This window comes from Barbatula barbatula, assembly GCF_947034865.1.
Source record: "Barbatula barbatula genome assembly, chromosome: 22".
NCBI classification, from domain to species: domain Eukaryota; kingdom Metazoa; phylum Chordata; class Actinopteri; order Cypriniformes; family Nemacheilidae; genus Barbatula; species Barbatula barbatula.
In genome coordinates, this window is record NC_136785.1 from 16829567 (window position 1) to 16854103 (window position 24537).

At 40.2% G+C, this 24537-nt stretch overlaps 4 protein-coding genes across 10 annotated transcripts; 3 read left to right on the forward strand and 1 right to left on the reverse strand.

The window, feature by feature from the left end:
• Window positions 1-297: 297 nt before the first annotated feature.
• irs4a (insulin receptor substrate 4a) lies at window positions 298-9295 on the forward strand. Of its 2 annotated transcripts, none has more exons than XM_079486483.1 (2): window positions 298-5043; window positions 7202-9295. In XM_079486483.1, exons 1-2 carry the CDS (start codon window positions 1881-1883, stop codon window positions 7204-7206), a joined length of 3168 nt encoding a protein of 1055 aa, XP_079342609.1. In that variant the 5' UTR covers window positions 298-1880; the 3' UTR covers window positions 7207-9295. The 2 variants fall into 2 exon arrangements, with proteins under 2 accessions (XP_079342609.1, XP_079342608.1); XM_079486482.1 differs by lacking the exon at window positions 7202-9295 and adding an exon at window positions 5307-6638.
• Window positions 9190-15870, reverse strand: atg4a (autophagy related 4A, cysteine peptidase). 4 transcript variants are annotated; one of them, XM_079486497.1, is made up of 14 exons: window positions 15630-15739; window positions 15368-15513; window positions 14972-15082; window positions 13977-14048; window positions 13743-13841; window positions 13321-13422; window positions 12912-12984; window positions 12370-12449; window positions 12028-12245; window positions 11422-11500; window positions 11050-11195; window positions 10806-10862; window positions 10595-10706; window positions 9194-10398 (listed from the first exon to the last, which is right to left on the reverse strand). In XM_079486497.1, coding segments are annotated over exons 3-14 (1104 nt in total). In that variant the 5' UTR covers window positions 14973-15082; window positions 15368-15513; window positions 15630-15739; the 3' UTR covers window positions 9194-10333. The 4 variants fall into 4 exon arrangements, with proteins under 4 accessions (XP_079342621.1, XP_079342620.1, XP_079342623.1 ...); XM_079486495.1 differs by lacking the exon at window positions 15368-15513 and having other exon boundaries at window positions 9190-10398; window positions 15735-15870; XM_079486494.1 differs by lacking the exon at window positions 15368-15513 and having other exon boundaries at window positions 9190-10398; window positions 15739-15830.
• On the forward strand, window positions 15359-18652 carry ankrd46a (ankyrin repeat domain 46a). 3 transcript variants are annotated; one of them, XM_079486500.1, is made up of 4 exons: window positions 15359-15532; window positions 16766-17090; window positions 17355-17513; window positions 18033-18652. In XM_079486500.1, exons 1-4 carry the CDS (start codon window positions 15493-15495, stop codon window positions 18247-18249), a joined length of 741 nt encoding a protein of 246 aa, XP_079342626.1. In that variant the 5' UTR covers window positions 15359-15492; the 3' UTR covers window positions 18250-18652. The 3 variants fall into 3 exon arrangements, with proteins under 3 accessions (XP_079342626.1, XP_079342627.1, XP_079342628.1); XM_079486501.1 differs by having other exon boundaries at window positions 15506-16030; XM_079486502.1 differs by lacking the exon at window positions 15359-15532 and adding an exon at window positions 15874-16092.
• A 12-nt stretch (window positions 18653-18664) lies between these two features.
• tmem185 (transmembrane protein 185) lies at window positions 18665-24481 on the forward strand. The gene is made up of 7 exons (XM_079486498.1): window positions 18665-18880; window positions 19294-19470; window positions 19922-20129; window positions 20597-20680; window positions 20789-20965; window positions 21721-21844; window positions 22044-24481. Exons 1-7 carry the CDS (start codon window positions 18843-18845, stop codon window positions 22286-22288), a joined length of 1053 nt encoding a protein of 350 aa, XP_079342624.1. The 5' UTR covers window positions 18665-18842; the 3' UTR covers window positions 22289-24481.
• The last annotated feature ends 56 nt before the right edge of the window (window positions 24482-24537 follow it).

A 24537-nucleotide genomic window follows, 5' to 3' on the forward strand; every position in this document is an offset into this window, starting at 1 on the left:
CAGAAATGGCTTACATGGCACTCAATATCCTCAGTGTACTTTTAAGATGATACACACGCCTGTTGTACCAGCATGTATTGACATATAGGCCTGCACATGGGTCACTGTTTGCTGATCTTACAAGGCCCAGATCTGCAGTCATGGAATTGCGACAATCCTTGGGTAGCTGAAAGCACAAGCCAAATTGCCCAGATATTTAAGAAAAAAATGCACAAAATGCATTTGCAGATCATTTGATGAATGACATATTGAGCCACTTGTACAACAGCAACTCTGGCACATAGTATCTTCACCTCAGAAATGCTTTTATTTAATGCAATGTATTCATGAAACGAATATGGAGTAAATGCATACGAACAGCAGTGGCCAAACTTGACATCCAAGGGGCACATATGCACAATATTTGCCTTTAATGCCCCCTCAAGTTGTAACAAACAAAACACTAATCTCATACAGTATTTAATGGACAAAGTTATTTAGCAAAAAACCTATGAAGCATATCAAGGAATACAGGTTTTACATTAACTTAAATCCTTCAGTTGTTAATATTTTGTCAATCCTACCTTGTTTATAACTCCTAAATATGCATGTGTTGTGTGTTATTAAATTCTTCACAAAGATGTGCTTCAGTCTACACTCTAAACTAAAATTAAAACAACTAAAATTAACATATTTCTTAAAATATCTTATTAAAGAGCAAAGACATTCCTTTTTCTCAACTTTCTAAATATGGAAAAGGGGGTTTACCATAGGATTCCGATGAGAGAACTTTGGTCTTCAAATGAATGAATCTTTTTTTCTTCCCATGACAGGGCAAGGGGATGGATGAAACATTTGGGCTGCAGAGGCGGTGTGATTGAAGTTTAATAGACTAACAACTTTGGAAAAGCTTTTCTGTGATCATGTAGGCCTAAAAGATGTCACTGTGTTTTAGAAAGGCCAAATTATTTGCCTGCATTAAACAACGTAAACACCAAAAGATATATCTGAATGGAAATTAATGTTATGACATGACATTTCACTTTAATGTGTTTGGATGTATTATTTTAGTTTATTTATTTCACATCTTCAGTGCGTAAGATAGTAGTGTCTTTATGACTTTTTTAAAAGCCATCATTTCAAAACTTCCAATTGTTTAATGCATTCATTTATTCTCTCTTTATACGTATTAGAATAGAAAAGTGTAACAGTAAAGACTGATCATAGGCTTTAGGAGTAGAATAGACAGAAATAAATCCATCAATCTGTCTGCACGCTCAAACAGATGCGCCTACCGGCGATTAAACCGCATTCTGTGCCCGTTGCAGTGGTATTACTTCGTATTCGTCTCGTTTTATATCATAAAAGAAACCATGACGATAACGAGCTCATTTTCTTCTTCTCTCTCCGTTGAGCTTCATCCTTTTTCTCGTTACAAATATATTTATTGTCGCGACACAGTCTGCAAACAGAGGCAGACGACAGTCCTTCCCTCCAATCAGCAGACCGCGGCTGCTGTATCGACGGCTCGCATTGGTTTAGAATCCCATCAATCGCGGACTCTTCTGCTTTTGGACAAATCAGAAGGGCAGACGGTCCCCGTTCACCCCGCGCCGTGTGCTGACGCGCGTAACACGTGATGTTTTCGCTGGTCTGTAGTGATGTGTAGCCACCATGAGTGAAGCGGGGAAATAAAGATTTATAATGGCACCGACTGACGACGGAGGCTTTGCGAAGACGCAGCGTTTCGTCGTGCTGAATAATAACCTGGACGACACATCGGAAGGCGGAGCGGATTACTCGAACCAGCGATTCTACCGGAGCTACAGACTCGCAGCCAGGAAAATGGGCCGCACGTCGGTGTAAAGCGGAGGAAAAGTGACCTTTCATCGCATTGTCCCATGGAAGAACGGCCACGATTATCAAATCACGGCGTCATGTTGACCCTGGAGGCGCAACCGCGTCGCACTGTCACCAAAACGGCCGCGACCAACGGAGACGTCTCTTGTGCTGTCGGGGAGCCTCCGTCCTCCACCTCCTCCTCCTCAATCAATAACAGCGGCTCCCGTTTGCACTCAACGGCCTCCTCTCATTCTCAGCCACAGAGAAGGTATCATCCGCCTTACCATTTTAAAGTGCATCACCTGTTTCCGGACGAGAGCATCCCACAGGATGCTGTTTTGAGAAAGAATCTGCCTCACCTCCAGTATAAAGTGCATGACTCTGCCTTCTGCCGTGTACTCAGTGCTGATACCACAGCTGCTGCCCTGGCCGCTGCCGCCGTCTGCTCCAGTGGCATAGACAGGGACATATGGAAGTGTGGATATCTCCGAAAACAAAAGCACGGCCACAAGAGGTTTTTCGTCCTGAGGGGCCCAAGCAACCTGGGGCCCAGTCGGTTGGAGTACTATGACAGCGAGAAGAAATTTCGGAATGCCCTTAAAGCCGCTGCGTCTGCAGTGGCTTGCCCTGCGAAGAGGGTCATTTATCTTTCCCAGTGTTTTACTGTCAATAAGAGGGCAGATGCTAAGAACAAATACCTCATTGCCCTTTATACTAAAGACGAGTACTTTGCAGTGGTGGCTGAAAATGAGCAGGAGCAGGAAGACTGGTATTTGGCCCTCACTGAACTTATGACCGAAGGCAAAAAGGGGCAGCTGGACACTGACGAACTCGATGATGGTTACGGGACAATTTCACCAGGTACTATTTTTAAGGAGGTGTGGCAGGTTAACGTCAAACCCAAAGGGTTGGGTCAGACCAAGAATCTAATGGGGGTGTACCGTCTGTGCCTTTCCGCCAAGACTATTCACCTGGTGAAGCTGAATTCCGAGACACCCGCTGTGAACCTGCCGTTAATGAACATTCGCCGCTGCGGCCACTCGGAGAGCTTCTTTTTCATCGAAGTCGGCCGCTCCTCTTCCATTGGCCCCGGTGAAATCTGGGTGCAAGTCGAGGACTCCGTGGTGGCGCAGAACATGCACGAGACAATTCTGGACACCATGAAGGCTCTGAAGGCCTTTCCTGACTTCAGGCCGCGAAGCAAAAGCCAGTCCTCTGGGTCAAACCCCATACCGTTCATCACCACTCGGCGCCATCACGGCCACCTTCCTCCCAGCCAGACTGGGCTCCAGCGACACTCCAGGACCGAATCGATGAAGGGCACACCACCTACAGGGAAAACTAAAGGAGGGAGGGGCCAACGTTATCGGACCTCCAGTGAGGGCGAAGGCACCCAGGACCGGCCACTCAGCTCTGGTACGGGCAGTCTGGTGCACCTAAACACCCCCGTTCTCAGTGTGGGGCGTGAGGAAAGTGGTAGCTGCTGTGCCCACGCTTCACCCGGTTCAACCCATCACACTCGCTCTGCTTCACTTCCTGTGTCTCACTTCCTATGTGCCACCAGCCCCATCAGTGTGTCCAGCAGCAGCGGGCACGGCTCTGCCTCTGACACGCACACCCGCCCCTCAAGCTCCTCTTTATGTGGCTCCCCTAGTGATGGAGGCTTTAACTCCTCTGATGAATTCTGCCCTAGCCCATGTGACTTCAGGTACTTTCATGCAAGCTGCACCACCCCCGAATCCCACGGCAACACGCCGCCTATTAGGGAAGATTACCGACTGGCGGAATACATGGCTATGGATTGGCATAAAGATGGAGCCAGGACCTTCGAGGAGGAGAGCAGTTACATGGAACAGACTTTTCTCAAGCTAGCACATTCCTCCAAGCCAAAGCTGGGAAGCAGTTTAGGCGTCACGCAGCAAAAATCAACGCAAACTGCATCTTTAGATGAATCAAGCCCTGTGGTCTCAAATCGACAGCAGGTTTGCTCATGTCTGCTGAAGTCAGCCTATAAGTCTTACTCTGAATTACATCACCCAAATAAGCCTCCCCTGCTCAGCTCTGAGTGTCAGAAGAAACTGCCTAAAGATGACGGCTACATGCCAATGATGTACACCATGAGTCCCTCTCTTCACACAGATTACATCCCTATGCAACCCAGAGCAAACCACCCTGCCACCCTGGACATTCACGCTTGTTCCTCACAGCAGGCGGACAGATATGGCTACATGATGATGCTCCCCGGTGACAGTCCTTCTAATAGAGAACAGGCCGAGTATGATGACTACATGGACATGTCGCAAGTTACAATGGCAGAAGGCTTTTCCCAGTCCTCACCTGAAGGTCAGAAATCCCAGGGCTCCTACTTCTCTCTGCCACGTTCCTACAAAGCTCCTTCCCGAGAGAAGCGCGAAAAGAGTGGATACGTTCCCACGTCCCCGGCTGATCCAACAAGCCCACCTAGTCCTGGAGAGTACATCCACATGAATTTTGGTGCCTCCCACACTGCTGTTTCCCCATCTTCTGTGAACTGCCCCTCCACCCCGCCCCCCTCTCAGCCCTGCTACCAGATGTGCTGCTCCTCACCAGACCATGACTACTTAGGCCTGAACATAGACAGTCTCTTAAAGGACCGCCCCCCACGTCACTCACTTGTTGCTCCATGGAACCCCCCCAACTACGCCCGCCCCTCTGTATGCTCTTATGGCCAGGCGTCGGCTAATTTCGTTCCAGAGAAACTTCACAGTGGCTGTGTAGATGCTGACAGTCCCTCTAGAATGATGCAGCACCTCTGTATCTCGGAATTGCTTCCTCACGGTCAAACCGAGCCCAAGATCATCAGGTCCGACCCGCAGGGCAGGAGACGACACAGTTCTGAGACTTTCATCCCCTCACCTGGTTCCTCAGCTAACGGTTGCAGTATCAGGCTCTCTGCCAATCAAAATCTCCCCGAATCTAGCAGATGGCAAAACTCCACCTCCTTTGATAACATGTGGTCACACTCAGAGGCCTCTCCTGACTTTGCAAACTCTGCCGCCGGAGGAACACGCCAGAACACCTCATCCAGCTACCTCAACTACATCGCTCTGGACCTGAGACAAGTGCCCAGGGTGACACACGACACGCCCCCTTCGCACCCAGCTCATAGTAACCTCCAAGAGAGCGAAGCCTATGCTGGTATAGACTTCTCCATGTCAGGAGGACATGCCACTGCCTCAAAAGGTTGGTTGTATTTATGTCTCCCATTATGCTACAAGATAAATGGCAGCAACTAACCACCGTCTGCATGATCCATTAATGTCTGACTTGAAAAGAAAACGAGACTGGAGACAACACTGTAACTAGTGCAGAGAAACTGAACAGTGCAATATGTCACATGTAAAGTTGACAGCTTTATTGTATTTACATTATGATCTTGGCAAATCTAAATTGCACTTTGTGTCATTGTTTCACTGTTGTTTTAATGAAATGAGCCTTTTTTACAGAGACTTCGGCTGAGGACTGACATGACGCAGTTATACTTGTGAAAAAAAAAATGAAATACAGATTTGTTTTGCTTTAAGAGACATTTAATATATGTTCTCATAGATTTATCTGAATTGAGCTAATTGAATATGATTTAAAGTTTGTTTTGCACTTTGAAAATCACTGGCTAAAGGAGCACAGGGTGACTGTACACACAGAGTTGTGATGTGCATCTATGGTATTAAAGAAACCCACATGCATGCTGCAAAAAATACTCTTGTCTTCACACCAGATTGCCTTTATGAGGCAAAGTTTACATTAATTTATCAGGTTTACAGATCCATTCCTGCCAATTGTAGCACTTGTTTTGAATAATGTGTTTTGAGTTTCTAGTGTGTCAAATTATTGCTTTTGTTCTGCGCGTGTTTTCTTTCTTCTGCACATTTAGCAACAGACATTTCTACCTTTTGTAAGCTCATCTGCTTGTTTCGTTAATGGGGAAGGCAGATACTGAAAATGTAGTTCCTTAATGGGATAGTTCACCCTAAAATGACAATTCTGTCATCATTAACTCGCCCTTAGGTATAAATGTCTTTGTTCTGCTGAACACAAAGGAAGATACTTGGAAGAATGTCAGTAACCAAACAGATCTCATCCCCCATTTACTGCCATGAGATCTGTTTAGTTACTGATATTCTTCCAAGTATCTTTCGTTCTGTTTAGCAGAACAATCCAATGGCACGTAAATGATGACAGACATTTCATTTTCGGATGAAATACCTCTTTGAGTGCTTAAAAGGGTACTACTTTATGTTTGACCACTCACATATACTTACAAAGTAACCTGTACAGTTTTACAATTTTGAATGCAAAGTTATTATAACAACTGTGGTGATGTTAGCACTATATTTTTTTCTGTTGTTAGTAAACTACAACAACAAGGACAAAATAATTTGTAACACTTAACAACATGGTTGTATTTGTTAACATTTGTTAATCCATTTACCAACATGAACTTACAACCAACATCACTTTTACAGCAGTTATTTGTCTCAGTTTGTTTAATTTAAAATCCAAAGTTGTAAATGTTAATACAAGTTAACACATGTTAATCAACTAACATGAACATGATTGTTTTCATGTTGGTATGTGTATTAATATAAACAAAGAACAATAAATGCTGATAAACTATACCACTCATTGTTAGATCATGTAAGCTATGCATTAACTAATGTCAAAAAAATCAACCTTATTGTAAAGTGTTACCAGAAACAAATATTCATCACTTATGTACTGTGTGAGATGGATTAAATAAAACGTTTTCTGTAAACTCAATATAATATAATTTTTACAGGATGAGTATTTCTCGGTAGATATACATGAGAATTAAACTTCTAAGAATTTGGGATTACGAAAATAAAGTTGAAACAAATCTTATCCAAAAAGAAATGCAGCCGTTTTCCCTAGAGTGTTTCAAACTAGAACTATAACCATTCTCATAATGTGGAAATATAAAATTGCTTGATTTTCAAATGACAGACAATACTGGATATGATGAGATTCAGTAGCATCTAATACAAGAACTATAATGGCCAGGACAGAAGTGGATCTAAATGTAGAGTCTAATGACAAACTAGAACGTGTTCGGTCATATCTGTTTTGAGGCCTCGGTCATAAACAAGCTCCGCCCATCATCACTTTGATTGGTCAGTTGCAGCCTAGTACTATCAATCAAAACAGTTTGTGGGATTGCAGTATTCCTGGAGGAAACTTTTAATTGCTTCATAATTGTATGTGGTATGGATGCATTCAATGAATTTGATCTTGAAAAGTTTGGAAAATTGTCACAGTATAAATGAAGTGTTAAAAACATGAAGCATTTCATAACGTGTGATCTATCTCCTTGCCCTTGCAGATTGAGTGAGTCACATGCTGATGCCCAAGGGGAATCGAAACATTGAGAGTCCAGTGAACTCTGGAATCCCGAAGAGGAAGTCGTCTCTTCTTCCTCAGACCTCCAACAAGAAAGACTGAGAAACTGCACAACCTCTTATGCTCTGGATTTCCCACATAACTGCCTCAACAACCGGTTCATTTGTCTGTTTCTGAAGGAACGTTCATGTTTTTGGTCTTGTTTACTACAGCGGGTTTACAGAACTGTGAGCTCCAGACGTCTAGCACTTATTTTTGTGTGTGTGCTTGTACCTTATTTAAAGTGCATCATAGCTCTTATGTTACAGGTTTACGTTTCTCTACGCAAAATCGGATAGATCTGTGTAAATAGGAGGAGCTTGTATATTGAATAACATTTTGTATAATGAGCCGGGTACTAAGCAGTGCCGTCCCATAACCCCCCACTCCTTAAGACCCTCGCCACACATCGCACTCAGTTATAATGATTTTTTTTATTTATATAAAGTAAATAAATATTTTTCAGGGAGCATTGAGGTGCAGTGCACATACTGGAAAAGGGTTTTATTTTGTTTCACGGACCACTTCTATGAAGACCGCTTTATTTTTTTTACTTTTCGGTTGGCTTTATAGTGTACGAAAACATCTCCTTACGATACCGTTTTTCAAATATGAATTGGATGAATTCAAAAGTCCAAGCATTTTGACCAACGCAAAGCTTAAAAACAAGTATATATACACTTTTCTATGAGCACTTTTTACATGACACAGTGTTTTCTGGATGCTACCTCCTGTTCATGGCATAGAAAAAAATACTGAAAAAATACTTTTAACCTTGCCCGTATTAGTGCGATATGAAGTATTGACGACTTTGAGGTCAATTTAGATGCAAAGTACTATTTTGTCCATGACCACAGACTCATGGTTTTCCAGTCCTCATTTAAACGCAATGCAGCATTGTTTACATAGATTTGTAGTACTTTAAGGCCTTGATGTAGCCACTGGACACAAAAAAGAATTGTTTACTATTTCTTGAAGTTAACTTATTTGCATTTCACTACTAGTCTTAAAACTGCCACATGACAGCAGGAAGCTGGAACTGTACAAACTTCACGCTACTTTACATTACCCACACGGTACATCCTGTTGTTTTGTATAATTTATTGATTTATAACGTTTTACGCAGTGACGTTCACTGTTTGCGGGACAGTTTGTATAGTGCATCGCTGGTCGTATGAATATAGTACTTACTGAGAGGGGGAATTCGGTGTATATAAAACTTCAAACCACCTGTTTTACTCTCAACTCTTGGGCTTTTTTTACCAAGAATAATTTGTTTCTTTTTGCTTGTACCTGAAAGCTTTATATGAAGACATGTTGGGTTGAGGTTGTGGTTGAAAGCTGTGTAGTAAGATGTGTACACTTTACAGTAGTAGTCCAGATGATGTTGGGACACGTCAGTGAATTTTTCCATTCCTTTCGGTAGCGGCCACATGGCTGCTTTCTTTTTTTGACTAGCTTTTTTGTCATGATATTGCGTTGCTTTAATGTAAGTAAAATGTGAAATGGAGGAAAAACAGTAGTATACCGTTTCTTGGGCGTTTTTCTATACAATAACTACAGTGACAGCCTGGAAAAATAATCAAGCTTGTGTTTTTTTGTACTAGGGGCTCTACTGAGGTTATAGTTTGGGGATACTGATATTGTGCCGAGTTGTCTGCCTTCTTTCGATTATTAAAAAGGAAGCTTTGGGAAAAAAATGAATGTGCAGAGTCTGTGTTGACGATTTGCATTTCATTTGGTCAGTGCACACTTTTGCTGAAAGTTTGTGATTGGGCTGAAACATGTTGATGATAACGACTGAAGCAAACCATTATCTGCGCCGTCTTCCTTTGTATATATTGTAATTTTTGATATCCCTTCTCTTGTCAACATGCTACACGGCACCTCCGTCGGTTATTTTCAGAATGAGGCTGTTTTGAGATTTGATTTGGTGGGTTTCACATTTTTATATTTTATTTTTGGTGTATATTTATCAGATTGAGTTTTTGCTTGTAATAGAGCTATTGCAATAAAAAAAGTGCCAAGGTATCCCTGACTGAGTTGTGTGCTCGTGATTTATCATTTCCAGCATGCAACATTGCTGTGGTCATGTTAAGACTTCTACATTCACCCAACATTTACTTGCACTTCATATGGGAGGTGTTGCCCTCCATTGGATAGAAAGAGCATTTTTACAAGTCACGTGTGACTATATCTATTAATAAAATATATATTTTCTTCATATAACACAATCCAGAAACTCCTAATGACATCGAATCATATTTTAGCTAGTTAGTTAATATTATTAACACAAGCATTAAATAGCTTCTTTCATTTTAAACATTGACCTTCAGTCTTGATTTGTGTCCCTGATACATATCACCAATATAAAGGGAAAATAGTCATAAATGAATGAAAGGACTCATATTTAGCTAGAATTATAGTTTATCATTTAAAAAAAGTGAAAGGACCCACTTCAAGACTTCTAAAACATTTAAATATCTTAATATGAAGCCATATTTACACAAATGTGCAGGGCTGGGTAAAATCATCCCATCAACAAGGAAAGGAAAGAGAGAGGCACTTTTAGGTTATGTTTTCCTCGAATAACACTGAACACAAGATGTCTGCATTTTCGCCTGTCTCCTGCAGTCAGGAGGTAGAGTGCGTTGAGGTTGTGAAGATATCATCCTCATGCAGGTCCTTCACTGCTCGACGGTACAGTACAATAAAGTTCATGCAATTTGACAGTCCTAGATTGGTATGGGAGGGGGATTAAAAACAAGTCTCTATATGGGCCTTCAAATGAAGCTCAATGTCACACAAAGTTGCTACAGAGATCCTTGGCTTGCTTTTTCCCTGCTAACCGCAGATATAATGAAAACAGCACAGGCTCAATTATGAAAACAGCTCATCTGTCGGTCTTGTATTGTCCTGGCTGTTGTGTTGCTGTTGTTTGCTTGATTTCTTGTACAGTAATTATGTTGTGCTTGGTGTTGATCTGAGGCACTTGTGCAGCGTGGAGCAGAAGAACGTTTGTGATGCCTCCTCAACCAGGACTCTCATTGGTTGACTTAACTGAGTGGGGCCGAGATCACACGTTGAGTATTTCAAACTCCTCCTCCTCCTCGAAAAGCTTGTCTGGAGACTCAATGAACTCTATAAAGCAAGCACATAAGATTATCCTTTTAAACACATTCTAAAGTCAAAAATATAGGGAGGGACTTGGTCATTTTGTTCAATGGGACTGGATTGGATGGTGAGTATGCCATACTAGAATGGATTTAGACCTGAATGCAAGTTTACAGGAAAAAGCCGTACAGCCTGAAACAGATCATTGAGTAAAAAGCAATACCTGCTCCTGTGGTCTGCACCTCTGGTTTGGTGGGGGGAACAAAAGGAGGCCAGTGAGATGGATGTTTCTCTACCAGCTCAAACATCCTCAAGTTATTCTTCTTGAGGAGCTCCTTTAAATCATAGAAAAACAGAGCAAGGTAAACCTTACGAAGAGTCCATCTCACGTGTAAGTGTGGAGAACTGGCAGAAACAACATGTTAAAGCTCTACCTGCTGAAACAGGTTACACCAGCTGTCAAAGTCCTCCTCACTCCCGCAGAAAAACCCCTGGTGACAAACACATTTACTGTCATTTGTCTATTAAAACATCTTCCAGCTGTTTCATAGAGGTTGGAGCAGGGAGCCTACTTCTCATTCTCGGGCAAACTTCCTGAGATGACTTGCTGGCATTTTGACAACGGGTTAAATCATACGCCTGACCTTCAAAATATGAACATGTGAGAAAGCGCCTCACCAGTGCAACAGAAGGGTCCAGACTAGTGATTTTCATGCGGTGTGGAGTCCTCTGACAGTGATAGCTCTGATCATCAACAGCAATGCCTGATTCAGACTCCACAGCCTGCTGGGTAGTGTGAGGGTCCAGATAGATCAACTCATCATCTGCCCAGGACAAAACACACCATCAAACCACAATAACACGCATTTCCTGAATAATCATTCTTGTTTATTTTTATTGCCACAGCTTACAACAATGTTTTTAACAATGCAACATCAAAGCATGTTATTGCATTGTCTGGCATTGTGGATTCGAGTGTGCAATTTTACTACTACAAAAAATGGCAAGACATACACATGCATTTAGAAACCAATTATAAAGCTAACTCACCAATAACTCCAATAAAATAATAGGCCAGATTGGGCTTTCCTCCCAAAACGCCACACGACTGAGGCATTTTAAAACACTCCTGGAAAAACATGAAACAAAACATGAAGTACTGAAGATGAAATGAAGCAACATAACACTGAGTGTCTTATTCAAACAGTCCATGGAAAATATTCACAGTCGTGTAACACGCCACAAGCAAAGGCTTGTCCAACAAAAAATTACCACAAAGCTTTCTGAGTCAAGACCCAGAAATATGACTACAAAATATGAATACACAAGAGGATCAGCTAAAAATTATAATATTTAAAATGTCATCAGTTTTTGCTTTATTTCCTGCAAATGTTTTGTTTTTCGATGCAATTTTAGGCATATTTGAATAAAACCAGCATTCGTTGATATGTTAAACGTTTTTTGTCCCATTAAAGTTTAGTGACTTGTCCATCTTGTACCACATACGTCATATTCTAAGGTAATAGCAATTGTACAAATGGTCCTGCCCAGACATCCCTTTATGCAGAACAGAACAGTTATTAAAAAATACTTTATAGGTGTTTATTCGATCTATATCATATCTTATCCCATCAAGATAAAACAACTGTGTCATACTTTGAGGGCCTGAATATAAACAGGGTTGATGTTGTTAATGCCCATCCGAAGAGGAATCACCAGCAGCAGGGGTCTCCAGTCCAATGGCCCTTGTGATTGATGGTGAATGGCCCGTCCCTTGCCCTCTGAACAGCTCTGACCTGACACAGAAGCCTCGCTCCGGCCGCAGGGACCAGCCATGGGTCTGCCTTCTAACCCTGGCTGACGACACTGTTTCTCTGGTATAGAGTAAGTAGGTGTTGAAATAAATGCAGGGTGGAGATGAGAAGACCGAAATCAAGAATAACAATTAACTCAGGTCGATTACAACAAGGCTTTCTAGTCTAGAGAAAAAACACTTACTGATGTCCTCAATAACAACCGTATTGTCCATAGACACATATACAGCCAAAGAATTCCAATCGTCGAACAAAGCAAGTTTCCTAAAGGCAAAAGAAAGTGAAGTATTAAAGTGACAGCCCGCAACATATTCTGTTATTTTTTATCTCTCCGTTGTGACAAACCAGACATTCTTACATCGATGAAAAACAAAAGCGGAGTTGAGTAGACTTTTAGCCTGCTCTTTTGAAATACTGATGAAAGTACTGATGCAAGTATACACACGTGGATGAAAGTATAGCTTATTCTGACACCATGTCTACACCGGACGGCTTGTGCTAATGGGATTGTTGCGTCGCGCTGCAGTAAGTCAAATTATAATGGGTTCTAATGCGTTCTATTGACTCTTGTTGCATTGCGCCGTGTCCGGTTTAGATACGGTGTGATGCCGGTCCTTTACTTGAAATTGTGTGTATATGTCATAAATTCAATTATTCAAACATTAAAACAAGGACACTTGACAATCATACAAATACAAACATTTAGTAGCAAAAACACAGACTTACTTGAGCACTTGTGCCACTGTATTTGGACCATACCATTCTCCAACGGACTTGCCCTCTCCAACACCCATCTGGGCTACATACATGGAACACAGAACAGACCAAATGAACACTCAGATCACATTGAGAATATGTGCTTAAAATGAGATGTATTTAAACCAATAGGACCTGAAACAATGGAACGAATCATTAAAATACAATATGATCAAGGTCACAAAAACAACACGAATTACAGAATGTCTCAGCATTTGGTATATTTCCCTGACTTTGCTGAAAATATCAGGTGTGTAATATCACACCTGTCTCTGTCTCTGTCATTGGCTACGGTCAGATCAGGTGGATGTTAATGCAGAATGTTAAATACCATATTTTCAATGTGATCTAAGGCTTTTGAACACTGTATTCTCCTCACCCATCTGGTGGATGGAGTAGCAGCTATCCTTCTTATCAAGAAAGCAGTGCAAGATACGGTGGTACTCTTTGGGCAGGTGTTTCTCTGGATCCCATCGCCAGTCTAGAACATACAGTGACGTTAAAAAATTGAATAAAGCACTTACACTAAAAATCCACATTTCTATCCAACCAAATGACATTATTTTATACTAGGCAGCAGGTGTTTTTCATTTATAGATGCAGACAATAAAATGACTTGGCTTCTCAACGTTTTGTGGCTGGAATGGAATAATATGGTAATATAAGATGTGAACAAAGCCTAATATTTTATTAGGTCATAGAAATAATCTTCAGTATGCTACACTATCAGCCGGCTTACTATTAAAAAGAATAAGTAGTAAAGTATAACACACTCCTTTTATTTAGAAGACGTTCATTTACCTCGTCCAAGATGCCTGCAGAGCAAAGCCTGTGCAAGAATCATCTGTCCACAGCGTAGCATGCAGCCCCATCCTGCATCCGAGGAAGGACCTGTTCCTCCTACGGACCACAGACAAATTAAGTGCCCTTCATAGAGTACTAACACAGTAAGCTTGTCATCTTGTCAACAGCCCAGGATCGAGTCCTGGTTTTAGATCCACTTCACTCGGTCAAGACAAATCTGGTCAGACTTACCTATGGGAGAAAACTTTTTTCTGTATGTGAACCACAGTCTTGATCGCACATCTGAGAGCAGCTCTGCTTTCACTGGAAAAGGTGAAATGAAGAAAGAAAAAGTGAACTTAATCTGCAGAGAAAAATCGATTTTGAGTTTTCATATTAAATGCCAATTTTTCTCCCCTATATTGGCACTTTCTCAAAATGATTTTAAAACGTCAGTGAAAAAATGTGCTTTATTTTTGCTATGAAATGTCACCAAAGCTGTTTCCCAAATCACGCACTTATGCACTATTCTACTATTTTGTAGTATAAATAGTAAATTCACATTGAAAATTTGTCGCAGTATGGCTTACGTAGCGGATGGGAGGCGGTGCTATCAGACACTGCTTGAGCAAAACTCTGCGTCTGATGATGACTTAAGTATTGCTGGGAAAAACACATGATTATTTTTATAGATTTTTATTCACATGCATTGTGCCGTCCGATTGACGTCATTTGCGCTCGTCTGGGAAACCGATATACTTCCGATATACCGTTTAGTATTCCATTCGGGACGATACTACCCTTTTAAGGTTAATACACTACATGGTTGAGTGCATAGTGCACTGTTTAAGTGCATAGTATGTCATTTGGGACACAGCACAAGTAACACCACATCAATTCAAATTCATAAGCAAATGCACAAAAATGTATTGAATGTAAAAGATTTCACCAATTTACACAAACTGCACTTTTAATAAAGAAGTTTTACCTATATTAAAACAAGGCTTTGCCCTTTTATAGTTTCATAGTTGACAGCTCTGTATAAAACATGGCAGCAATTATTTTACACAAAAAAATGACAATAGTTACGTAAATACTGTCGTTTCCATAACAACTTGTACTTACAGCAAGTTAATGAAAACGGCTTTGGATGTGATACTATCGTATTGTGAACCTTGAGCTTTATGTTCAACACAGTAAACTCAGATCTAACTGGTTGAACTGCATTAGGAAAATTGAGGCCTTACTTGTTTTAATATTGTAACACGCTCCCAAAATCCATACTGGCTCATCTGTGTCTGGAAAGTCTTCTAAGAACTCAGAAAACACGTTGATTTGATTCTCATACGTGGCTAGAACTGAAATCATAAATGAAAATATCAACTGTCAATGCCGACACAGTCTGAAAGTCTGCAGTGACCATGAAACCCTGATAAAATGAACATGACCAGAACACCAAAAATATATTGTATACTGGTAGGTTGGTACATGACCCCTCTGACCAAATATGTAAGTGATTGTTTCAGATTGTGTGGTACATGGTACAGAATGAGTTATATACTCATAATAATTTACATGGTACTCCAATGTATGTTCAAAACTATGGTACATGCCCAGAAACATGGAATGATCATGGGACATACCCAAGAAACCATGTGTTAGCACACGTCCACAACCATATTACCATGATACTGTTTCGTTAGAGATGTAACCAGCAAACAGTAATCATTTGTAAGGATCAGAAACAAAACAGCAGCAAAGACAACTCATGCGGGCAGACCAGGGAACTCTGTTGGTAACACATCAAAGTAGGATTCGCACATAGGCCACTGGAGAACAATGAGAAAACTTGAAACTCAGTTACGACATTTTTTGTAGAAGACACACAGACAAATCGGACTTAACCGCAATCGACGCTTTTCTCAAACCAAACCGTCGCCGTAACATATGCGTGTTAGTAAATCGACAAACTGCTCCCGAAATTCGGATTTTTGTTTATACAATTCCTACCTGCCTCCATCCTGTGCTGTCATCGGCTTTTAAAGTCAGCGATACAAACACGGCGCGGTGCATTGTTGGCAATGGTGTTTTCATCCCATGCATCCTGACGATGGAAATCATACGAAAAACTACATTTACCAGTTCTGACAGTGGAGGCCGGAAGTTTAACTTAACCAAAACATTCCATAGCATGCTAGCGCCTGTAGTCTTTTAACGCTCCTTCTTTTTGCGTTGTTCATTTGTTTTTCTCCAAGCGGGTTGGAAACGCAGTATCTAATAATAAAGCTTTGATCAGTCACAGTGAGGTATGGACGCAACCTCTTCTGCTCTGAAAGAATGCTATTAAATTGTGTTATCGATTGAAAATGTAAGCTGTTTGGTTAAGTCTAGCTTGGCTAATCCGCTAGCTAGTATGATCAAGCTTCTTGCTTGTACGATCACAAACAAACTCTTTTATATTTCAGCTACTTTTAGTAGTTAAATGTTGTCTAGAGGTTGCAGATATGCAGGGATTATACCCTTTATGTGACAACTGTATTTCCCTGAATGTATAGTCTTATGGATAGAAATATTCTGTGCGTTTAATGCATGAACCTTCATAAATACTTGCTCGTATATCAATAGTTAGGTTAGGATGTATTTATGTTTACATTTTTACATCAGAATAAAATGTAAGTAGAAACATGGACAGGAAAAAAACATTCATATCAGAATTATGACGCAATGTGAAGAACTAACAGTAAATGCACAGTATTCAATTAAACTATCAAGAAATCAGGGTTTTATTTATTTTTCTTTTAAAGGGGAGTAACTTTAAACTCGTTTAAAAATTACATTTTAATAAAAAAGTCCTGTGACGTGACAAGTGGATTTTAAAACCAAACATATTTCATGTAGGCCTACTCTGAATATTCCCTTAAGAAAACAATGTAGTTAAGCAATATCTGAAAACTTTAGATTTGGTACTTTTATACACTGCTGTGATGTGTCGTGTCTACCAAATGCTTATGAAATAATAATTTGCATTTTTTTACTTGCAGACACCCTGTGCACAATGTCCTACGTCTTCATCAGTGACTCCCTGCAGGCAACCGTTCCTCTGCTGCAGGCCTGTATTGATGGTGATCTAACACACACTAAACACCTGCTCGAGTCGGGCTTTGACCCCAACACACGGGACTGTCGCGGGCGGACCGGTCTGCACCTGGCTGCCGCTCGGGGAAACGTGGAGATCTGTCGTCTGCTCCATAAGTTCGGTGCTGATCTGCTGGCCACCGACTCGCAGGGCAACACGGCACTGCACATGTGTGGACATGTAGATACCATCCAGTTCCTGGTGTCCAACGGCCTCAAGATTGACATCTGGTCAGTGTCATCTTATTTATCAAATTCCACCTAATTTATGTTGTATTCCAAGGTACACTATAAGTCAAAGGTGTACATAAACTGTAAAGTGATCTGTTGTAAAGAGATTTATTTGTTTGCATTATTATTTTATCGTAAGCATTTATCCACAGTCCACTGTAACGTCCTCCAGAGAGTCTTGTGTATGGACACAATGAGATTCATGCATAAATCATTTGTTTGTCTTTTATAATAACTTAAGCATTTTGTTTTAAACGTAAACAGCAATCACAATGCAGCAACCCCACTGGTGTTAGCCAAGAGACGCGGCGTGAACAAGGATGCGCTACATCTGCTGGAGGGGCTGGAAGAACAAGAAGTGAAGGGCTTCAACCGCAGCTCACATTCCAGCCTGGAAAAGATGCACATGGCTGAGAATGAAAGGTGAGATTCATCGAATCTTGTGAAATGTCAATGCGAAATACTATCTGGTCACTTGCTAAACTGTGTGCTTCTGTCCATACCTGCGGTTTACACCTAATGTAGAGGTCACTTTACTTACCAATGTGCAATATGATCACTTTACAGACTTTACTTTATAGTCTTATTTATTTTTCTTTTGTTTCTGTACTTGACCTTTTCATTTTATCTTCAAAACAGATAACTTTAAAGCTGCTTTTTATGTTTTTGCAGTTAACCTTATGTTTACTATGTGCACTATGCAAATGCTGTTTGTATTTAAGTAGAATGCAGGAAGATATACTGCCAAAATGTGCATTACACAACAAAGCACACTGAAATGACTTTTCATTTTGTTATTGACGTGAACCAGACATACTTTTAAATCTACTTGACTTGTTTTCTATAATAATTAAACACAACTGTCTGATGAGGTCATTAGATGCAAAAGTAGTCTGTTTGATAAAGTGTCCTCGCTCATTGAATCTGTTGTATCTCGTGCAGTGCCATGGAAAGTCACTCTCTTCTCAACCCGCACTTGCATCACAGCGATGGTGTGCTGTCCAGCTTCCGTACCACATGGCAGGAGTTTGTGGAGGATCTTGGTTTCTGGAGAGTTCTTTTGCTTCTGCTTGTTATTGCCCTGCTGTCACTTGGAATCGCATATTATGTTAGTGGGGTGTTTCCATTCACTTCTAATCAGCTGGAGCTCGTGCACTAAGCTAACAACATTTTAACAACATCATGAACACTAAAAGCATAATAATGATTTTGATATTTCATTAGATGATGATTGTTTCTAAATTAGTTGTGTAACCGCACTTTTCCCAACTACCCACATATATTCTGTTACTAAGAAAAAAGACAGTTGTGTATAATATTGTAAATAGAACTTTGAATCTGCTCCAAAATTATCCTTCTATTGTGTTGTGCATTTGCTTGTTTCTGTTTAAATGAACCCGTTGTTATCATGTCCTGTTTTTTAATGGTCCAAGTGCATTGTTCTTCCCATAAAATGTTTTTGATTTTTACAATAAAATTTAACCTTGCAAGAACTGTGTTCATGAACATTACATTACAATTTGCAGCAAGAAATATCTTTTTTGAATAAAAAAGCTGAAAGAGTGGTTAATTGTCCCATTTTTTGTTGTTGTAATACATCACGGGTACAGCGCTCCTGGCGGCGGTCGAGGTGTAACGGGCTGTGACGTCACTGTGTTTGGTTGGGTCTGATCTGCACTGATGTGAGAGTCAGTCAGTCAGTTTGCCTGCTTTTATTTTCACGCTCTCTAAATATGGTTTAAATACAAAATCATGAATCTCCGTGGTGTTTTTCAAGATTTCAACCCCAGGTAAGCTGTGGCGTGTTAAGTCAACGAACACGTTTGCTTTGGTTTGGTAACGTTAACAAATACCTGGTTAGCTTAGCGGCTAATGTTCACTTTCCAGGCCTGTTGGATTTGTCTAAGCTTAGTTTCTAAACCTTATGTGATATTGACCAGTGAATTAAACAGCTTTAACATCAAGTCATTTAACGTTTGCCTGTAACACTTTAACTGTTAGCATTGACTTATAAACAAATCCTGCCGCTATAAACTTGTCAATTTCCTTTATGCATCCCCATACACGCATGAGCAATGATGCCACTCTGATACGTTCTTTTAAGTCAAAGTGTGGTTCTGGCAAAAGTGATCTAAGTTTGATCAATCTGAAAACTGTACATGTCTCTGGTTACTGTTTGACTGTTTGTGTTTTGTTTTTGCAGTAAGTTCCTGATCTATGCATGCCTGCTGCTCTTCTCTGTACTGCTGTCATTGAGGTTAGATGGCATCATCCAGTGGAGCTACTGGGCGGTGTTTGCACCCATCTGGCTGTGGAAACTCGTGGTCATCGTTGGGGCATCTGTGGGCACTGGGGTGTGGGCTCATAACCCACAATACAGGTCAGTTGGACATCAGTCTAAAATATATTGGATTTCTTTATGCACGTTTCTTAATAATCCTTACATATTGATCCAAAAAAAACGGGCAACAACGTTGCCATCGTTTCATCATTTCTGCCCCACCTGAAACTTTAGCTTGGGTAGACTTAATAAATACCGTAACAGATATTTAGGCATTATTTTAGGCTGCTATTGACTGAAATACAAAAAAGAAATAACATTGGAATTCAACACTGGGAGACAATGGTCTTGAGGGTAATGTTGACCCTTAGCCCCCTATAAAAAATGACCACCCCTACAGTGTTTTTTTTCCCAGTTTATTTCTCCCAATATTACTTTTCACCTACAACGTCACATTACGGAAGTAAAATCGATTTTGGAAGCAGTTTTATGTTGACTGTTACGTGCGTTCTCCTGTGATGTTTATGATCCAGTATGTTGTGTTCTTCAGGGCTGAAGGAGAGACCTGTGTTGAGTTTAAGGCCATGCTGATCGCCGTGGGCATCCACCTGCTCCTGCTCACCTTTGAGGTTCTGGTGTGTGACCGTGTGGAAAGGGGTTCACATTTCTGGCTTTTAGTCTTCATGCCGCTTTTCTTCGTCTCGCCAGTTTCTGTGGCAGCGTGTGTGTGGGGATTCAGACACGACCGATCACTTGAGGTATTAGTTTTCGGAGCTGCAAGATTTGTCTAGAATTGTTTTTTTACTCACCCACTTGACGTTCAACATATTTTAAGACCTCCCGGCGTCTTCGGAGCAAAAATAAAGATAATATAGGTGACGTCCGAGAGATTTCCAGGCCTCCTCATAGGAATCGTGGTTATAGTTGTTGTTAAGGTCCATAAAAGTACTAAAGAAATCGTTAAATTGGTCCATCCGCTCACAGTGGCTCAATTTAATTTTTTTGAAGCAACTAAAAGTTGTTGGACCTTGACAACAATTAAAACCAAGATGTCTATGAGGAGGCCTGGAAAACTCTCTGATGTCACCTAAAATAACTTTATTTGTATTCTGAAGACACCGGGAGTTCTTAAAACATGTTGAATGTCATGTGGGTGGGTATACATTAACTCAATTTTGATTTTGACTTTTCATTAAAATTATATTCCCCTTTTTGTTTTTGTCAGCTGGAGATTCTCTGCTCTGTAAATATACTTCAGTTCATTTTTATCGCATTACGACTGGATAAGATCATCAGCTGGCCGTGGTTGGTAAGGACATCAATTCAACTTATTTTACTGAGTCATCTGCAGTCAATTATTTTGTCATTTGAGCTGCATGCAGTTTCATGAGTAAGAACGACACTTTGTCTTTGCTAGGTGGTGTGCGTGCCGTTGTGGATTCTCATGTCCTTCTTGTGTCTGGTGGTGCTCTATTACATCGTCTGGTCTGTGCTCTTCCTGCGCTCCATGGATGTTATTGCTGAACAACGGCGTACTCACATCACCATGGCGATCAGCTGGATGACCATTGTTGTGCCCCTGCTTACCTTTGAGGTTCGATCCCAACACCATTCATTTATGCAGCTAAGAAAGGACACTGGTGCTTAAAATAGCCAGTATCTCTTGTGGGTGTTTGGATGTTACTGTGATGAAATTCTGGTTGTTTTGCTCTTAATGGATTTGTTTGTCCAAATCTGAAAATTCAGTGATGATTTATTAACTCTTGTGTTGTTTTTAACTCGTCTGAATATTGAAGCTGAATTGTTATATACGGTAAAAAGAGTGTCAACCATATAAAATTTCATTCCTTGTTTAAATGTTTGTGCATTCAAATATGCAAGACAATGGTATGGGTGTGAAATGACATGAGTTTGAGTAGATGATGACCGAATATCACGATGACGCTTCTTTTTAAAACGGCAATCATTCACTTTTGTTTCTTTATCGCCATTTCAGTTTTAAACATAAAATTGGATGTTATTTTCTTTACGTGGGTTGTGCTTTGGCACTGCTGCTCTGCATGGATGAATATGTTGTCTATGATCACCGCATCAGAGTGGATCTATCATTGAACATCAATAACTGCAAAAAGTGCATCCTACAAGGCATATGTCTAAGAAAATGTCATCTGACCAAGTTATATATCTGCTGTTTTTGTTCTGACCAGATGAAAGCGTAAAAGTTTTGATTAAAACTTTTTTTAATTGTTTAGGTACTTGCCCTATAATTGAACATGCAGATTGTAGCTTTATGAATGTAAGTAGACGTAACCAAAGTGTGACATTCATCTGTGTATTTTGTGTTTTCAGATTCTCCTCGTCCACAAGCTGGATGGCCATTATAACTCCAACTACGTTCCAGTGTTTGTGCCTCTCTGGGTGTCTTTGGTAACTCTAATGGTGACCACGTTTGGTCAAAAAGGAGGAAATCACTGTATGTACATCAATCTTATAAGTGTCTCTTTAATTAGCTTTTTCTCTGAAAGGTTATTTATTTTAGCTGTCTATTAAAAATACCAATAATGGCCAGTACTGGTCCAATAATGGTTCAGTACTGTTTATATTGAGTCTTTTGGAACTTTTGAGTAATTCTCATAACATAAATCTCGTATTTCTCTCTAATTAATTGTCAGGGTGGTTTGGAATTCGCAAAGACTTCTGCCAGTTTCTCCTTGAACTTTTCCCCTTCCTGAGGGAATATGGCAACATCTCCTACGATTTGCACCATGAGGATTCCGATGTTTCCGAAGAGATGCCCATTCATGAAGCACCAAAAATCGCTCCAATGTTTCGCAAAAAGATGGGTGTAGTGATCACCCAAAGTCCTGGCAAATACTTTGTGCCACCGCCCAAACTGTGCATCGACATGCCAGACTAACAGTCAGACCTTGTTCATCGTTTGACTGTTCATGAACAGTGAGACAAACAAAGCACTATGCACTGGGGTCCACTTCAGGACACACCGTTAAAGAAGAAAAATGTAATCCTGCTACTAAGATGTTTCTTCTGAGCTCCCGTTTGTTGGGCTATGCTCAAATCGAGCATATATCTATTTGACTCTTCCTAGCCATTTTGTATTTGTAAATCATAGCCTTGTGTTTCGATCTCAGTAAACTCCAGCTGCGTAGATGGGACCTATTGCCCTCAGGAGTGGATTGTTTGAACTTTTCGGACAACTCCATCGATTAACTTGCAAAGAGATAAAAGCGGGTTTTTTATGGCCAGGTGGAGATGTCTTTTTTATTGGACTTCCAATCCATATATACCATAGTCTGTCAGATATTCATCTGTCAGTCCTAACTAGCGTCTATCTTGCACCAACTAGCTTTGTTGATGTTTGCTCTTATACTGCAGTATATTTCTCTGTATATTTCTCGCAATATGTGGCAGTCCTTTGTTTTCACTGTTATTGCAGCTCTTAGGGTTGAAGAAAGTTGTTCATATAGAAATCTTTTTAAGCAGTTGATGTCAAATGGATTGGCTGCTTTCATATGTGAAAGGAGCTATCCAATGAAAATGGGTAGTCAAGGTTGAGGTCTTCTTTTTTTCCCGTTTTAACTAGTGTAGGACTCCCAAACTTGAGGACAAACTGTAATTGGACTTCGGGATGGGCCACAGGAGTGCAGTGTGGTTTCATACAGTTTTATCAAATAGACCCTGTATTGTGAAATTGGTACATAATTATTCATCTGTCTTTGTGTGAGATAATAATAACCACTACCTGACACTTCCTGTTATTACTGTACATTTCCTAGCCAGGCAGAACCATGAATTGAGTTGGCATTTTACAGTAACAGTAAGCACTGATTTTGGACCAACTCATTTGGACCCATTTAGTGTAAAATGTAAAATGCAACATTTTAATCCCTTTTTAAAAATGTGTTCAATTGTTTATTCAAGTATTGTATTACAATTCCCATCCTATCTTAATCAGAAAAGTTTTGTTTCAAAACATCTTCATAGCTGTCATGCCAGACAATTAGATATTTTATTTTGTTCAGTGGCTGCTTTTTAGGAGACAAATAATTTAGTCGCTTTCTCAGCTGGTCTGAGTAAACAGCCATAGAAATGTATCGTTGTAGATGTGGACCAATATCACAGTTTTACATGTCCCCCAAACTACACATTCACCATTCGTCGTTCATTGCGTCCATTCCTTTGTAAAGGCAAGACATAATGTAGCTTTCAACAGTGCCTCTCATTAAAATCTCATTTGTTATCATGGGAATGTTGAATTTTTTTTTATTTAATGTTGTCAAATTTAGAGTTTCTCATAAATGTGTTCAATGTAATAATTATTGTTTATTTTATGATGGCATAAAAAAGGATGTTCCTGCAATAACAGGAAATCTCCCTTTGTGTCGAGTCTTAAGAGGAATCAAAATGATGTGTCAAGGATCTTTGACCTGTGCTCATTTATTTGGCATTAGGTAATTTATTAACAAATACAGTGTATGCAGGGTTCAACAATATAATGAACAGATGGCCTGCTGGACCGGGTCAAGTTTCAGAGAAATTCTGGCTCGTTGATCAATTTGTCACAACAGAACAACTATAGGACTCACATTTATTTTTGTTGATTTTATAAAAATATGCAGATTCTAAAGTGTATAGGCCTTTTTCTAGCCACCACTAGAAAGCCTAATTGTTTTTCCTTTGTAAATGACTGATGGTTATCCTGAAAGCATCATAAAGAACAGGATAAAAGTGCTAAAATCACCAATATTTTGTGGCGTTTGCCATTGTTGCCCAAATGAGGTGTTTATGAATGCTGTGGAGTTACATTGTACAAATTTCTTGTATTGCAGCCAGAAAAAAACTATGTATTATGTTTTAAATTGCATTAACTACAAAACAATGTTTAACTTTTGGAGTGAGATCGGTGAAAACGTTGGCAAGAAAATATGTAAGTGTAAAGAAAAGTACACTCTAGTTGAGATAAGTTAGTGTCAATGTAACTCAATCGCCACAATTGTCAGAGAGAAAATTACAAGGATGCATGATTAAATAATAAATACATTGATATAAATTCCAGAGACGTAAAGAAATGAATACAATGTAAAAATGTTGGTATGTAATTAGGTAAATCTTTGATGGTGGCGGATCAGTGGCGGTTTCGATGACGCA